The 16,819-nt window shown below is 41.1% G+C and overlaps 1 protein-coding gene across 4 annotated transcripts in view; it reads left to right on the top strand.

The window, feature by feature from the left end:
* Positions 1 to 16,819, top strand: part of ZNF277 (zinc finger protein 277) — an 82,585-nt gene that overhangs the window by 24,752 nt on the left and 41,014 nt on the right. For all 4 annotated transcript variants that reach the window (XR_012658586.1, XM_075081067.1, XM_075081066.1 and 1 more), the window contains exons 3-4: positions 2,343 to 2,431; positions 4,409 to 4,491. Coding sequence is in view for 3 of the 4 variants with exons in the window: in XM_075081067.1 (XP_074937168.1) it covers positions 2,343 to 2,431; positions 4,409 to 4,491 (172 nt within the window). In the remaining variant the exon portion in view is untranslated. The remainder of the gene's footprint in view (positions 1 to 2,342; positions 2,432 to 4,408; positions 4,492 to 16,819) is intronic.

Genomic DNA, 16,819 nt, shown 5'->3' on the forward strand with positions numbered 1-16,819 from the left:
GCCAAAGCCAATAACTTACGTCTATCAAGATGCAAAAAAAAAAAAAAGATATATTAGGATGAAATTTAGGAAGAGAAATGTAAGCCATGTAAATCCTTATTCAGATGTATGAGCTTAATGCTGCTTAAAATTGAAAACTGATACTTGTTTTTGTTTGGTTTTATGCTGAAAGCAGGCAGAACAAGAATGGAATGTTCTTTAGTGATAGTGCTAGTTTCCTCAGATAAATAAAGGGATCTCAGCTGGTCAGTCATGGACCACCAGTTTAAGTGTGCTTGAGGGATTATTCTGCATTAATAGAAACATATTTTAAAATCACCTTTTCAAAAAAATGGCCATTTAGATTCTTTTTGCTGCTAATGCAGTTGAAAGGTAGCCAGATCTTATCAAAAGTGGCCCCAGGATGTGAAATGATGGAGTTTCTTACTCTGAAGTGTAACAACTCTCTTATTTGCTGTACTGAATATCAGTAAAATAGTCTAATACTATACACAAAAAAGGAAGTATATAATCTGAGGTGTTAAACTGAAGTGTGGAAAATACAGCTATGAAAATTTAGTATTTTTTTATACTTGGCAATGAGTTACAATCAGTCTTAGGAATACATTTCTTGACAGAACTACAAGAAGTGGAGAATCCAGAGAAGAGCAGTGCTCATGGAAAACTTTTTTTTTTTTTTTTTTTTTTTGGTAACTTAGAAGAATAAAGACAAGTTGGCATTAGGGCAAGGGAAGGAGATAAAGGGAAGAAGCTTCCACTGCATGGCTGGACATGATCACTGATGGACACCAATCACTCATTCTGTTTCCCTGGAAGTATGACAAGGCATTGGCTTTATTTGATCGTTGATTATTTGGGTTAAGTCTTATGATATGAAACCCCTTAACAGTAAGCTTCATGGCACAGACAGTTATGGTTAGGTGAGTTTGTCTGAACAGTGTTCATTTATTTCAGTGCAGGGGACAGACTAAATGACATCTTGAAATCCCTTCATTTGCACATTTATGTCCTAAAAGCTTGAGGGTTACTTATTCTGGAAGACTTGCTGTTCTGTGTAGCAGCAAGACTGTTTCACTGTGCATTATAAACAGCGAAGTAGGCAGGGCACAGCAAAACACCTCTCACTTGCTGACATCTAATGATGCCTCTGAATGAGCTTCAGCTGTGCATGCTGGCTTCACTGTGCTTAGCTGTCTGCTGTACTGGAGGTTAATCCTCTCCATGTCAAAGCTAGCAGAAACAAATGTATGCTGATTCCTTGGCTGCTGCAGTTAAAGTCCTCATATAGTAAGATAGATAGTAAATAGAGGTAATATGAGCCACCATGAGATGTAATACCTATTGCAAGAAAACTTCTAGATTGCACAAGTATTAAAAGCTATAACTATTTAGAAATGTCCTCAAAATAATGATATCTGATTTTTTATGATTCTTCTAATTTGATGGCATGTCAATAGGAAGCTGTCATTGAATAGTTAGCCTTTACTTTTCCGACTCTTGCATGATTTATATCATGCACGTGAGTCATAAGTATTAATATAAGCATGCACTTAAGCATTCTTAGATTATTTTTTTTATTGTAAGAATCTGAATAATTAGCACAAGGATTGCTTCATTCCCTTCGTCATATAATTGAAGGTGATTAATTCTTCTTGGTTAGACAGTATCTTTAGTTCAGCAGTAACCTAATCTCAGTTGGGGACTGTTAATGCTGCTGTAATACAATGATAGTACAAAAATGTTTCTAAACAACTCCAGTTGATGGGTTAAACCTTCAAGATGTGCTTAGGCCTTTCCTTATTCTGACGGCTATCCCACCCCCAGGTGTTTGGGGGACTTAATTTTTCTGTCTTTCTGTTTTTCTGCCAAACTACAGCTTTCACTGTAACTCCACAGGAGATCTGCCAAAACCTCACTTTTGACAAGTTGGTGTTTTTACCGAGTTTCAGATTCCTGCCTGCATCTTGTAGAACACAGACCACAATATTTTGGGAATTTGAGAGTACTCTGTAGTGCGTCTTTTCAGTGAAGATGCAGCAGAGTGGCACTTCTGTTTGAAGATATGAATAGGTCACAGTGTTTATGTAAAGCTTAATGCAAATATGTCTTACTGAGTTCCTCACTTTGACAGGACGGTTAAACCCAGTTTTAATAAAGGTGAATAAATTTAATTTAATGAATTGGAAAACTAGATTAAAGGAAGAAAAAAAAGAGGCAGGAATTAAAAAGAAAAACACAACACAATTCAGAATTTAGAGGATGGAAAAAGTGAAAGCCAATCAACTGTTCGACTTTTTTTGATGTTTCCTTTTTCACTAATCATCTCACCCTTATTTTTAAAGATACATCTTGTACTGGAAGAAGAGGTTTGCAGAACAGCCCATCACAGACTTTTGTAGTGTGATAAGAACAAATTCAGAAGCCCCGTTAGGTAAGTATGCTGCTTTCTTTCTCTCTGTTGGCCAGGTCATGTGATAATTTCTGGCATATGCTGCTGCTTTGATCAGACAAGTGTAAGGTAATCTGAGATGAGGTCAGAAAACCACAGAATTAATATTTAACTCTTAACCACATATTTAAACTTACCTTTTCCAAGTTTTGCAACACATGCTTCAGCACTGTGCTGAGCGAGGGTGAGCTCAATACATGCTTAAATGCGCTGCCGAATTAGGGCCAGTTGCAAATCAAGGCCTAGAAACAGCGCTGCTTACATTGTGGCTATGGAAGCTTTGGTACCCACTGCATAAATAATTGGTGACAGTCCTTCCAGAAATGTGGATAAACATTCACAATGAGCTGTCTTTTCCGACTTCACCCTGTCCACCACCCCTACTGATGCCACTAACTCTTCCTGGACATCAGGGCCACAGTCACCCTTCCCTTCCCCTGCCACAGTGCTTTCTGCCCCAAGAGTATTAGGAGACAGTATCTTCATGACAGTGGTACAAATACTGCCATTTTCTGGGCTCCAACACAAGACCAGAGACCATACTTCATGGTTCTTCTGTGCTGGCACAGTGGGACATTCCATCATAAGGACAGCGGTGACTGGGCGAAGGAAGTGTTTCTCTCAGAAGTAGCTGATGCATTTCTGTGGCTTCCCCTTTCCTAACCCAAAAGTAGTTTACCTAAAAGAAAATAAGAGAAGAAGTCTTTCCTGCATATTTAATTCTCCATGGAGAGCTTAAAAGAGAGGAAGAAATGCATGCAGCCAGTGTCGGAGATGGGTGGAAGGTAAAAACTGAGTACAAAATGGATGAAAATAAATTGTTTTAATTATTCAAAATAATTTTAAGAAAAATAGTCCTAGAAAACATGAAAATGCATAATTGCCTTTCTCTTACATATATGTTTTTGCTTCTGAAATTTAAACACTTACCACTCAGTTTGAAAATTGCAAGTCAAGCGCCTGAATGCCAGAGCTTGCCAGAATTATAAACTATCAATAGCCCTTCCAGAGGACAATGAGAATATTTCATTGTAAATTTGTTTGGTAACAAATTTATTATTTTTAATGGCTATCTCCTTCAAATTTGATAGCTCAGAAATCAGGGGGGTTCTCTTCTTCACATAGATTTCTGTATGAAAAGATGGGAAAGGCTGAAATCTAGCAAGTTTAAAATTGTAAAGACTTAATAACGGTCACCTCAGTTCAGCAACCACATAACCGTTTGATTAATAAATTAGTAACTTTCAAATGCAATATATTTTTGTAAATGTTTTTATATTTCTTACATGCTAAGTAATTTTAAGGTAATTCATTTGAATAAGATTTGTTTTATTATTAGATTAGATATGAACATAAATAGTAGAAAGGTTAGTAAACATAAAATGTGGGTAAAGCATGTAAATAGAAATGTAAATTAGGCAAGTCTCAATGTGTGTTACTAAACAGTTGTGCTGCATATCTGCAGCTGGAACAATATCTGATGGTAAAAGGTAATGTGATCGGTCAGGGTAAAGGGGGAGGGTATACCAAATGATGATAACTACTGAAAAACTGACAATTACTTAGGGAAATAACTGAGAATCCCTCATGCAGAACAAAATTAAAGGTAATTTCATGTTTCTTTCATGCTGACTTTATACTGTAACCAATATAAATGATTGAAATTGCTTTATGTCTCCAGAAGAACCATCCTGAAAAATAAAGCTGGTAGTGGGGAAAACCTGTACAAGACTTTTGTCTTTGTACTGCAATATAAATGATGTAAAGGTCTTATAAGTATTTATATACAAATATTTAAGCATGTTTCATTAAATTATGAAATTAACTTACTTTTATAGATTAAAAACCACATTCTCTCATTCTTAAGACATTCCAAAGGTTTAGCAAATTACGTGCCAGAAATACTCAAAGCAGCTGCAACTTCCTATCCCTTACCCACACTTCCTAATCTCTTAACAGAAGAACAGGACAATTATTTTCTTCTATGTGATGTTTTACCAGAAGACAGATTACTTAGAGAACAGCTTCAGCAAAAGAGACTGGTAAGAAATTACTGTTGTTTCATTTATTTTGAGGTAAACTGTTCCATAGTGTAATGTATGGTAACTTAGTGGGCATTTTGAAGTGAAAGCATTTTTTGCTAGAGTGCAAAATTCTAATTTTTTTAAATATTTTTTTAAACTCATTTCCCTCATTTATAGATTTTTCCTTGGAATAAATTTACAGGTTGTATGTCAGTGTTCCACACTAGTGGAAAATACACCCAGAGCACTGAAAGAGGCTGAGTGTGCTGAACATTATTCTTCTTGCAAGAACCTGCAATGCATTGACACACTATCTTCTGTGGAATAATATACAAGTAGGGAAATTAGCAAAATAAAACTCAATGTGCGATACTGTGGGAAGGGAAGGTGATACTTATTTACAAAACCTTTGGGCAAGTTGGTTTTGTGCATTCACACTCTTACTCAGATTTCACTAATTCACACTCACATACTCACAAGCACCACGGTGCTGTATTGTTTCTGTGAGATGCAAAGGACAAGAAATGCCAGCTGTTGAAACCTCATGAACCGATCTGGTTCTTCTTGCTTGGTGATGACAACCTAGTACGTTGGACAGACCTTTAGAATATTTTACGAGTTGTCAGTTCTGAGTGGGTGGTCCGTCACGTTAAGCTCTTGCTGTCTTCAGTTTCCATGAGTCTTAGTCCAGGTTGATGTCCACTGGGGTTTTTTTTTGTTGTTTTCTTGTTTGAAATAGACATCCGTAGTCTCTTTTTGCTGTTGGGCTAATTTAAAAGTGATTGTTATGCGATACATAGGAGCCTTGTTGCCAGGCTCTTCATGTTAGGATGCAGGGTCTTCTGCTGGCAAGTCATCTGCGCTGTGAGATGTTAGCTGGCAGCTATGCCCTGGGAACCATCAACACAGGCCTTCAGCCCCGTGCTGTTTCTTCTGGTATGTTTCTATTATAGGTCTGTACATACACAGCATGCAAGTGAAGACACCTTAAACCATAAGCATTCAGAATGAAGGAGATGCTTACAAAAAACAAATCCCCAGGAAAATTGGGATTGGCAGGCAAAATCCCGTGAGTGCTGTTTAGTTTGCTGGCTAAAGTAAGGTTCTGCAGCTTGTGGCACATGAGTAGTGAATCCCCAGAGCTGGTGGAGTATGTACAAGTCTTACACAGTTCTTCATGGGATCCCAGCTCCTGCAAAGGGGAACCATGGTAGTTCTGCCACTGAGGATTTCCCATGGAGTTGGAGTTGCCTCTGCTGAGATCTTCATTCCTGTGTAGGTCCATTGCATTGGCATGGACTCAAAAAAGCAGCTGATGCATTCATGCATAGCATGCTTCTCTTCCAATTCATCATAAGAGAAGCCATCCTGAATTAGTAAAAAATGTTTGTCTAGATCAGTATCTTATCCTTGACAGCAGCAAAGTGTCTATGGTATTTGACGTCTTCTCATTTGGTGGTGATTCTTTCTCAAAATATTCTCTCGGTCTCCAGCAATTGGCAGTTCAAGAATTTCCAAATTCAGCAATGTTGTATCTGTGTTTATTAACACAATAGATTTTTCTTTCATAAACCTCCAACTCTGAACCCACACAAACTTCCAGTATCCACAGCTTTCTGCAGCAGTGAGTTCCACAGCTTAACTACACACTGGGAGAGAACCATCTGTTTGGTCCTTTTGAACCCATCACCTCACACCTGGCTGGTTTGTATATTAGAAGAGATAGCAAACAATTCATCCTTAATCTTATCCAAACCATTCATGATTTGTTTCCTGATTTATCTACCTTACATTATGTCTTTCATTAGTCACATGCTGAAGTGCACCCTCATGGCAAAGAAGGAAAACAGCATCCAGGGCTATATTAGGAAGGGTGTTGCCAGCAAGTCAAGGGAGGTGATCCTTCCCCTCTACTCAGCACTAGTGAGACCACACCTGCAGTGCTGAGTCCAGTGCTGGGCTCCCCAGTACAAGAAAGATGCAGACTTACTTGAGCAAGTCCAGCACAGGGTCACAAAGATGATTAAGGGACTGCAACACCCTTCATACAAGGAGAGGCTGAGAGAGCTTGGACTGCTAAACCTGGAAGGCAAGGCTCAGGGAGGATCTTAAGTATAAATACTTGGTGGGAATGAAGAAGAGGGAGTCAAATTCTTCTCAGTAGTGCCCACCAACAGGACAAGAAGCAATGGGCATGAATTAAAAATTAGGAAGTTCCTTCTGAAAACAAGAAAACACTTTTTTGCTGTGAGGGTGATCAAACACTTGAACAAGTTCCTCAGAGAGGTTGGGGAGTCCTCATCTGTGGAGATACTCAAAACACAACTAGACACAGTCCTGGGTAACTAACTCTAGGTGACACTGCTTGGGCATGGGGGTTGGACTAGTTGCTCTCAAGGGGTCCTTTGCAACCTCAGTGATTCAGTGATTTGAGGTTGAGGATGCTGTTTATTTAGTGGTCCATTATGATTACACTTCTCAATCTTTTCCAATTTCCTATAATCCCTTTGAGGTTATGAAAGATATCTTGAATATTACATGTGGGCATGCAGTGTCATAATGGTGTTTGTTTTGCAAGCATATATGGTGTTGCTTGTGGCTTTGAGGAAGAAGAGAGGGTCATGATTGAGCATGCAGCTAATGTTCTCATAGAACTGTCTAGTGTAATGTAACTCATGGCTGCTACACATTGGACTGTACTTTTTTTAAAGGGCTTTTGTTTCTGGTTTTGTGGTGTTTTGTGCTAAGCGGTCCTATTCTAACTAGGCCTCCGCTCTGCTGCCAGTGTCAAGGGAGTGTGGAGTCTGTTGGCAGGTGAGCCATGTCATCTCGTCTACAAATAGACATTTCCTCAAATTCAGAAAAGAGCGCAGGATTTCGCCCAAAGCAAGTGCTGGTTTTGTTTACAGAGTAATTAAGCTAGAAAAGAAAGAGGTATGCATTCTTATTATGGTTGAAATAGCCTTTGCTGTTAATGCTGTTTTAAATATCAGAATTTTATCTTCAGTTTTTACGGAAGGATTCCGTGAAATCAAGCTGCAGCTGTAGTTATGGCTAATGGAGTCACAGCTTTAGTTACAGCAGTAACGTCTGTTTATTTTTTCATTTCCTTTTGCTGCAATCTGGGTGTTGACTTGCAAGTTAAATAGTTATTTTGCTTTGCAAAGTCTTTTACCTCCAGACAAGTCCAGCAATTAAGAATTAGTTGGCAAATGAGCTCATCTGTGTTGCGCAGAATAAAGACCAGAACTATACAACTTTTGGTCATTTTTCTGCAGCCTTTGGATCCTAACTGCTGTCTCCAACAGCAAGCCCAAACAAGGACAAATGTTGTCTTTAAAATGTGCTAGCTGAAGTTTTTTTTGCAGTTTTGCAGTTTTGAAACTCCAGTTTAGGAATATTTCAGGCTGTATTGCAGCGGGGGAGCTAGCCAAGGTGGATGTCATGCAGAGACATTATGGTGACTGTGATGTATTAAGAGAGGCCAAGGAATGAGCCTGAACTAGGTTAGAGAGTACAGCTTGCTGAAATAGCTGACAAGGCTGTGTAATACAAAACAGATAGGATCTTTTGGAAAAACACAGTCATAACAAAGAATTCATAGTTGTGAAGCAGTACCAGGCAAGGAATTCCTGGTGGCAAAACTCGAGATGCTAGGATGGGCAGTGTCAGTATCAGCCACTTGAGCTCATCTTTAAGATTTTTCTAAAAAAGGTTAAAACCCCAAACCTATTTTTTGAAAATAGACACTTGCTACCACAGCATTCACCTTGTCTTGCTTTCATGTTTACAGCTATTCTCCTGTCATGTGACTGGTAGCTTTAGGTGAAGAGGCTACTCTTCTTCCCAGTAAATAGACCCTGAAGAGGAGTCTTCGCCAAAACTGGAAGAGGGACTCAGCTATACCAGCTTCCCAGGATGAGCTGTTTGTATGATCCCCAGTTTGTCACAAGCTTAAGCTGAGACATGGTTCAAGAAGTTGAAGCTATGCACTGGAAGGCATGGAGATGGTAGTCTGATTTAGCATAATGCAACATTGGAAGCGCTTACGGAGTGGCTAATAATGTCAGCATGTTAACATCTACATCTGAAATTGTATAGGTCCTTCTTTGCCTGTGTTTGGTATTTAACTGCTTTTCTCAAGCACTCTGGAGCCTTGCCCATCCTCCATGGGTTTTTGAAGATTTGTCACGCTAATGGTCAGAAGTCATTTTACCTAATTCTGTAATGGCTCTTGGGTAAATTCTGACAGATTTGCATATGTATAATGTCCAACTTTTAACCCTTTCTTACCCTTTTATGGTCTCGGTTCTTTGTTTCTTATGTTTTAAATACATTTCATAATTAACCTTTCCTACAAAGGCTGAACCCATGAATATTGCAAGTATTCCTCTTTTGTCTGTGTTTGGTTGTTTCCTACATTAAGTAATGGGTCTCTGTGTTTCTCTGCCGTTTATTTCTGGTGTATTTGAGGGCAAGGGAGGTTGGTTTTTGCTATTCCATTTTACTGTGTTAGCCTGTCTCCATCTTCTTTTGGTTCTCTTAGTCAGACAAACTTCACCTTTTGCCCGCTTCAGACTGGCAGCCTGTGGTACATGACTACTGTAATTTCAACCCTCTTTTTCTTCTCATATATCCTTGCACAGTTATTTCGTTTTCCTCATATCATGAAACACTTCCTCCCTTTTTAATTAACTCAGCTTCCTGAGCAAGCTGTAAGGATGTCTTCTACACCAGTGTCACAGTATCTTTCAAAGCCTGAGTCGTCTGACCTGTCATTGATTACAGCCTCTTCAATTGTAGGTTCTAGCTTGTATCACTTCCATAGCTGAGTCAACTCAAGAAGAGGAGCGATTGTGAAGAGAGGAAGAACCTAAGAGCAAGAGAGGCAGGCAGCTAGGGGAGCAATCCCTTATAGCCATCCCAGTTAGTCATTCCCACTGTTCACTTTGAACTCAAGCTCTGCAGACTAGGCTGGAATCAAGGATAAGATACAGAAAAAAAACATTTTCCCTACTTCTAGGAGTCCACTTGCCATACAAAAAAAAAAAGAGTCAGAAGAATGCACCTCAGAGATTTCACAATAAATTCATAACACGCTTCCTACAATCCTGAGACTTTTGCCAATTCATTATAATGCTGGTTAAGTTATAGTTTGCTCTTTGTACTCATTCAGTCTGCATGGGATCTGGTGTTCAGCAGAATGTTCAGTTTGTTCTCCTTCTTATACGCTTTCCCCCTTACCACCACCATTTTCTTCCCAACTTCCTGTTTTTCTTATCAGTCAGAACTCTTATTTCTCTCTGGGTTTTTTGTTGCTGTTGTCCCTTCAATCTAGTTTAAAGTCTCCCCACTTAGCTGACAAGCTGATGTCCTAAGATGCTCTTTCTCTTCTTTGTTGGGGGACTCATTGGTAGCCTTTGTTTCCCCAGCCATATGATGATATTCTTAAACGCTCCCTATTTTGTCACTGCAGATGTTGATCTATGTCTTTGCCTTGAACTCAAGTGAAAAGATTCAGGAGAATGGTACCCATTACTTTTCCTACTTCATTCTTGTTCGCAGCATTTTGTGGTAATGTCTTATCTGGGTACATTGTAAAGAGTCAGGAATGCCCACTTGGGTCATCAGCCTGTACCAGATGAAGTAGAGTACTCTCAGTTTCATCTCCAGATAGGCAGCATCTCTTGGAAGATAGTAGGTCATTACCCCATTGCTTTCCTCTCTTCTCTGTCCCAAAAGTGGGTATCTAATGCCATCATCCTTCATTCCTTAGCGACTAGTCTTTGACGTGCCAGTCTCTGTCTAACCAGTGGGGCTCCGACATTCCTGAACTATGTATGACTTTTCACATTCACTGGATGAGAGTGGAAAGTGCACAAAGTAGTCAGCAAACACATGTATGTTGGATGGTGTGACAGCTGGCTTCAAAATTGTTGAGTGTTCTTCAGGCTGCACATCCTATCCTGACTATTTTATTGTATTCCCATGCATGTTACAGCTAAGCTGTTTCCTGAAGGGCTTCTCCAGCAGTCATCTTTGATAATATTAAAGAAAAGGCACTGTTCTTGAAATGACATTGGAGAGGACATGATAATGATTACAGAGTTGGAAGATTTTTTTTTCTGTACTCAAGAGGCAAGAGAGTACTGTTTGAAGTGGGAGAACTGAATACAGTGATCAGTAAGGAGAGAAGCTGAATATAGCAGTTAGGAGACAAGCTATTGATATACAGCTAAGATTGCAGGTCTTTAGAGACATATGAAGTTTCTGATAACCATGATTCTTTGTAAATGTTTTTCCTATTTAGCAGCTACAAGCATGATCTAAAGCTCATCAGCCAATCTTTGAGGAAACTGTCGGCACAAAACTGAATGTAATTCTCTTACTCCAAGAGTAGTTTATCCTAATGGTGTATATAATTGTCAAATGATGTGTTTGGCAAGTTTTCAGAGACTGTAGTGCATCTTAAGTGTTACCACTCCTGGTCTTTGTCTCAGTGTACTGTGGTGGTTTGTTTTATTGCCAGTAAAGTGTATAAGCAGCTTCTTGTTGTGATCTGTCAGCACGATTTTTTTTGTTTTGCTGTTTGTTTTTTTTTAAACCAGTATCTGTTTCACTTGCTTCCTTTGCCTACAGCAATAGCTAGTTTCTGTGAGCACTCAGCAGGGAAATGTAACTCTTATTTAAATTGGAAGAAACTACAACTAAAGATACACACTGTGTGTTTGAGATATCACCTAGGAGAGCTTGGTAAAATACGTATTCTTATTGTGAAGTCTCTATCTTATATTGTCTAGATCCAAATTCACACCTGCATTGCTATCTCTGGTAGTACCTTATTTCTCAGGCAGACACTCTGATTTCAGTAGTATTAATGAGTTGATTTCAGTAGTATTAATGAGTCTGTTACTGTAACAGAAGAAATGTGGCCTGTATCATGCACTCTTCACAACAGTGTGACTGAGTGCTCAGATGTTTGAGCCCTTCACACTGTAACATTCATTACGTTTCCTCTTCAAAGGAACATCTTTAGGCAAACTACCTCCCCAGAGGTATTTGTATAGCATTTGTATAACATGCTGTCTTTCTAGTCTCTTGCCTAGAGAGGATGAGAGCGAAGGACCAGAACTGGCAAGGCAGATGCTAACAAGAACCCCAAATTACAATATGCTCTTGCCCCAATCCAGCCAAGTAGTGAAATACTTAAAGTTGAGACTACTTACACGCTTAAGTCTTTGGACAAGAAACTTTGGACTTGTCCTTGTCAGGGCTTGTGGTAATAATTTTTTTTTTCTTGGTCCTGAACCTCTTAAAAAAACCACACATACTGCTGTTAGCTCAGTTTTACAGACTGAACTGCAGAATCCAGTCCTTCAATGCACAAGTGGGTTCCTGGACTGAGGAATGATAAATTCAGGTCTCACTGTACAGTCGCTGCATGGTCTTGTCCCAGACTGAAGTATCTTGGAGCTAGAGAAGTACTTTCTGCCTTAATTTCTTATGTATCAGGAGTGCTTTGATTATAAAGAGACAGGGTTTAGAGAAAGAAGTAATACATTTTTGTTAGACCAGCTGATGTAGTTAGAAAAAACGGGCAAAATTTTGACTACCAATTCTTTCTCTGGGTTGAATCAAAAGCATCAAAACTTGTGCTGAGTACTTGTTGTGAATGGTTGTTCTATGTCAGTGGTTCAAGCCATGCATTTAAATAGCTACATAAATTATTTATAAGGGCCTTGTTAGTAAAGGAGTTTATGATTTTAAAAAAAGCAGTGGTCTGAGCAATAAAGACAATTTAGCACCTGGGATACAGTGTGTGTTGGAGGGAAGGGTAGCAAGAATTACAATATCACAAAAGTCTAAGGAGCCATAAAACCAGCTGTCCTGAGTCCGTAGCTTTTGGCATTTGATGGAGTTAGTTGTCAGTCTTACCTTTTGAAAGCATTTTGTGTGTCTTGAATGTCTCTCGAACTATAGACCAGAGACAAAGTAATTGTTTAGGGAAAAGTGCTTACTAGCTGCAAGTATGCATTTTTCATCTTTTACTGATTATCAGTGTGAATTCTTGCTGATGCATAGTGCTTAAGCGCTTCTGGAAAAAAAATGGGTAATTTATTCCAAAATATTGCCTCCTAGGAGAGGAATAGGCACTTTTTTTTTCAGGCACATTTTAAATTACCACTTCCTAAGAGAAAGTCTCAACTCCTCCCAACCTCAAACTGAGCACTGTGAATGTGCAGGGCATTTTTTCTGGACTCCAAATTAAAAATTGTCATGCAAATTATCAAATTTCTTTTGTATTAGCAGTTTAGTGTGCTGGTATGTTTAAAGATGATCATCCTGGTATAAACACTTGGACATCCTTACTATGGTTTTCTGTTAGTTAAAACACAGAATGTATAGTATTTTGTAATTGTTCGGATTTCTTTATGTTTGGTCACCCATATAGTAGAAAGTGTACAACTAAGAGGTGTAGAAGAGGTTTTTTTCCAGACAGAAAAAAAGGGTAATTGGATTAAAATTGAGTTTTATTTTATTGAATGCATAAAGTACTCCTGCAAAGCCACTATGTTTTTGTTGCGTGTAAGTATGATCAGTAGTATCCAACTTCCATTTGCCATGTTTGAAGGTGATCAACCACTTACGTCCTATAGAATTTTCCTAAAGCTATTGCACAGGAGGCTGCTAACTGCCGCAGTCATATCTACTGCTTATTTGAGCTAGGCTCTGTCTAAAAATGTGCTTCCAAGAACTTGTTGTCTAGCAGTACTTATTTTTGACAACACCTGGTTGATCTCATAAGCTTCACGTGGCTTGTGGGGACAAAGAGTTTAGACGAAAAGCCTCTGTAATTTAAGTTCTACTTTGTATCAGTGAGGATATCTGTTCTGTCGACGGTTGTTTCACAGCTAGTTTGACAGTCTTCAGTAAAGTAATGGATTTTGGGGGGTGGGTAGCGAATCATGAAATATGCCAGAAAAGGTGGAGGACAAATAGCTGTCAGAACATCTCACAAAAGATAAAAAGAGATGGAGGTCAGAAATTATTCAACAAGCTGTACCAATACTGTAAACTATTTTCCTCATATCAAGCTGTGGCATTTGATTCACTTATTTTTGAGATGTTTTGGATTACCTTTTGTGCTGGTTTTGGCTGAGAAGGGGTTAATTCTCCTCACTGTGGGGGTCGGCTACCTTTCCAGCTTCCCGCGCTCTGCCGCGTGGCGTGGCAGGGGGGCTGGGAGGGGCAGGGCCATGGTGGGGGCGGCTGACCCCGACTGGCCAATGGCAGGTTCATTCCATACCACGTGACACCATGACCAGTATATTGAGGGGGGGCGGTGACAGCGCGGAGGCGGCGCGGCGTCGGGTCGGCGGGTCGCGAGCGGCTGCGGCGCGTGCGGTTTGTTTCGGCGGTTCGTTCCCCCCTCCCTTCCCCCCCCCCCGGGGCTTTGCGCCTCTCATTGTTCTCCTTTACATTGCATTTCTACTGTTGTTTCTTTTAATTTTAATTATTAAACTGTTCTTATCCCAACCCACGAGCGTTACCCTTCTGATTCTCTCCCCCATCTACCGGTGGGAGAGTGAGCGAGCGACTGTGTGGGGCTGAGCTGCCGCTAAACCACAACAGTCATTTTTGGCGCCCAACGTGGGGCTCGAGGGTTGGAGATAACAACAGCTGCTGGTCGCAGCACCATGTTGTCCTTTTTGCAGTTGGTGTTAAAAATCGGTGTTGGTTGTTTGAGTCTGCTGTGTTCTGCTGTGATTAGTAATGTTTTGCCTACAAGATTTGTTATACAAACACTCGTTTTCAGCTTTATCTGGTATTTGGGGTTTTTTGCTGAAACCGTTACTGTACTTCGGATACCACCTTGTTGAGGCAATTAGCAATTATACCTCCTCTGAGAGATTTTATATGGAGGAAATACAGAATAGTACCTTTGCAACTTTGTTCTATGATGTCTGTGCCTTTGTTACAACAACGTTTTTGTATCTTGAACATCCTTGGGTGGTTAAGGTGCACTTATTGTTAGTTTTTGGGCATGTTGGTTTGGTTTTGACTAAGCAACTTAAGAATATCACCCAGAAATCTGCCCCGAGGCTTGATAGTTACGAGTGGCAGGGCATGTGGGATAGCATGGGCAAATACCTAGGGCAGTGGGCACCCCCAGTGTTTTGGAGTTTCACCCCCGAACAAGTGCAGAATCCTAAAAAACTAGTAGAATATTTGGAGGAAGTATGTTGTTACGCTGGGAACTCCAGAGAGACACAGATAACTGCAACATGCTGGGGCCTGGCCCATGCATACCGAGCCCTGCTCAACAGTATTCAGTGCCCCCAGGGGGAAGAGAATGTCTCTGGATTGAAATGCAAAGTGACTGGCACTGTAGACAATCCAGCCCTGACAACAGGCACTGCAGCCACTCAAACCCCCACAACAAGTACCGGAGCTAGCTCAGAAAATAAACCCGTACCAATATCAGTTGCCCCCATACACAAGACGAACTATTGGAAGCGGACATCAACTCGTTTAGAACGGGATGATGAAGAACCAGGGCCATCGCAGGGAGAGGAGGGAGAAGTAATAAATGAAATAGAGACCACCCGATCCCTGTCCTTAAACGAGTTGTGTGATATGCGAAAAGATTATAGCCGTCGTTCAGGTGAGCACATTGTCACCTGGCTGCTCCGATGCTGGGATAATGGGGCCAGTAGCCTGGAACTAGAGGGAAAAGAAGCCAAACAATTGGGATCCCTTTCTGGGGAAGGGGGCATTGACAAAGCAATTGGAAAAAAAACACAAGCCCTCAGCCTCTGGAGGCGACTCCTGTCTGGAGTGAAGGAAAGGTATCCCTTTAAAGAAGATGTTACATATCGCCCAGGAAAATGGACAACTATGGAGAAAGGCATCCAGTATCTAAGGGAATTAGCTGTGTTTGAGGTGATTTATGGTGACCTAGACGATCAACAGTCATCCAAAGATCCAGATGAAGACGAGTGCACACGACCCATGTGGCGGAAGTTTGTACGGAGCGCACCATCTTTGCATGCAAACTCATTGGCAGTGATGTCCTGGAAAGATGACGAGACACCAACGGTGGCAGAGGTGATAGATAGACTCCGGGATTACGACACAAATATCTCTTCCTCGCTTGTCTCTGCTGTGGAGAAACTATCCCAAGAGGTCCAGCAACTCAAAGAAGATCTGTCCTACTCCCCACCTCGACAGAGCAGTGTCTCAGCTGTTAGGAATAAGCGTCCTTTGGCTCAAAGAAGGGGATACACACCACGGGCCACTCTATGGTTCTACCTGCGTGACCACGGAGAGGACATGATGAGGTGGGATGGCAAGCCTACTTCAACCCTACAGGCACGAGTACATGAACTGCAAGGAAGAACAGTCACTCAGGGAGGCTCTTCCAGGAAAGCTGCTGCTCCAGTTTCCAGCGAGCAAGTCCCCAAACAGAGGAGTAGAAGCACAGATTTTATTTCTAAGTGTAATAGAGGGACTCCTGATTCACATCTACAGGAAGTGAGTTGTGACTGCCATGATCAGGACTAGAGGGGCCCTGCCTCCAGCCGGGTGGAGGAAAGGGATAACCGGGCTTACTGGACTGTGTGGATCCGATGGCCTGGCACGTCCGACCCACAGGAGTATAAAGCTTTAGTGGACACTGGCGCACAGTGCACCTTAATGCCATCAAACTATATAGGGGCAGAACCCATCAGCATTGCTGGAGTGACAGGGGGATCCCAAGAGCTAACTGTATTGGAGGCCGAAGTGAGCCTAACTGGCAATGAGTGGCAGAAGCACCCCATTGTGACTGGCCCAGAGGCTCCGTGCATCCTTGGCATAGACTACCTCAGGAGAGGGTATTTCAAGGACCCAAAAGGTTACAAGTGGGCTTTTGGTGTAGCTGCCTTGGAGACGGAGGAAACTGAACAGCTGTCTACCTTGCCCGGTCTCTCAAAGGACCCTTCTGTGGTGGGGTTGCTGAAGGTCGAAGAACAACAGGTGCCAATCGCCACCACAACAGTGCACCGGCGGCAATATCGCACCGACAGAGACTCTCTGATCCCCATCCATAAACTCATTCACCAACTGAGGAGCCAAGGAGTCATCAGTAAGACCCACTCACCCTTTAACAGTCCCATATGGCCAGTCCGGAAGTCTAATGGAGAGTGGAGACTAACAGTAGACTATCGTGGCCTGAATGAAGTCACTCCACCGTTGAGTGCTGCTGTGCCAGACATGCTAGAACTTCAATACGAACTGGAGTCAAAGGCGGCCAAGTGGTATGCCACAATTGATATTGCTAATGCATTCTTCTCAATCCCTCTGG

The sequence above is a fragment of the Phalacrocorax aristotelis genome, chromosome 1 (assembly GCF_949628215.1).
Source record: "Phalacrocorax aristotelis chromosome 1, bGulAri2.1, whole genome shotgun sequence".
Classification (NCBI taxonomy): domain Eukaryota; kingdom Metazoa; phylum Chordata; class Aves; order Suliformes; family Phalacrocoracidae; genus Phalacrocorax; species Phalacrocorax aristotelis.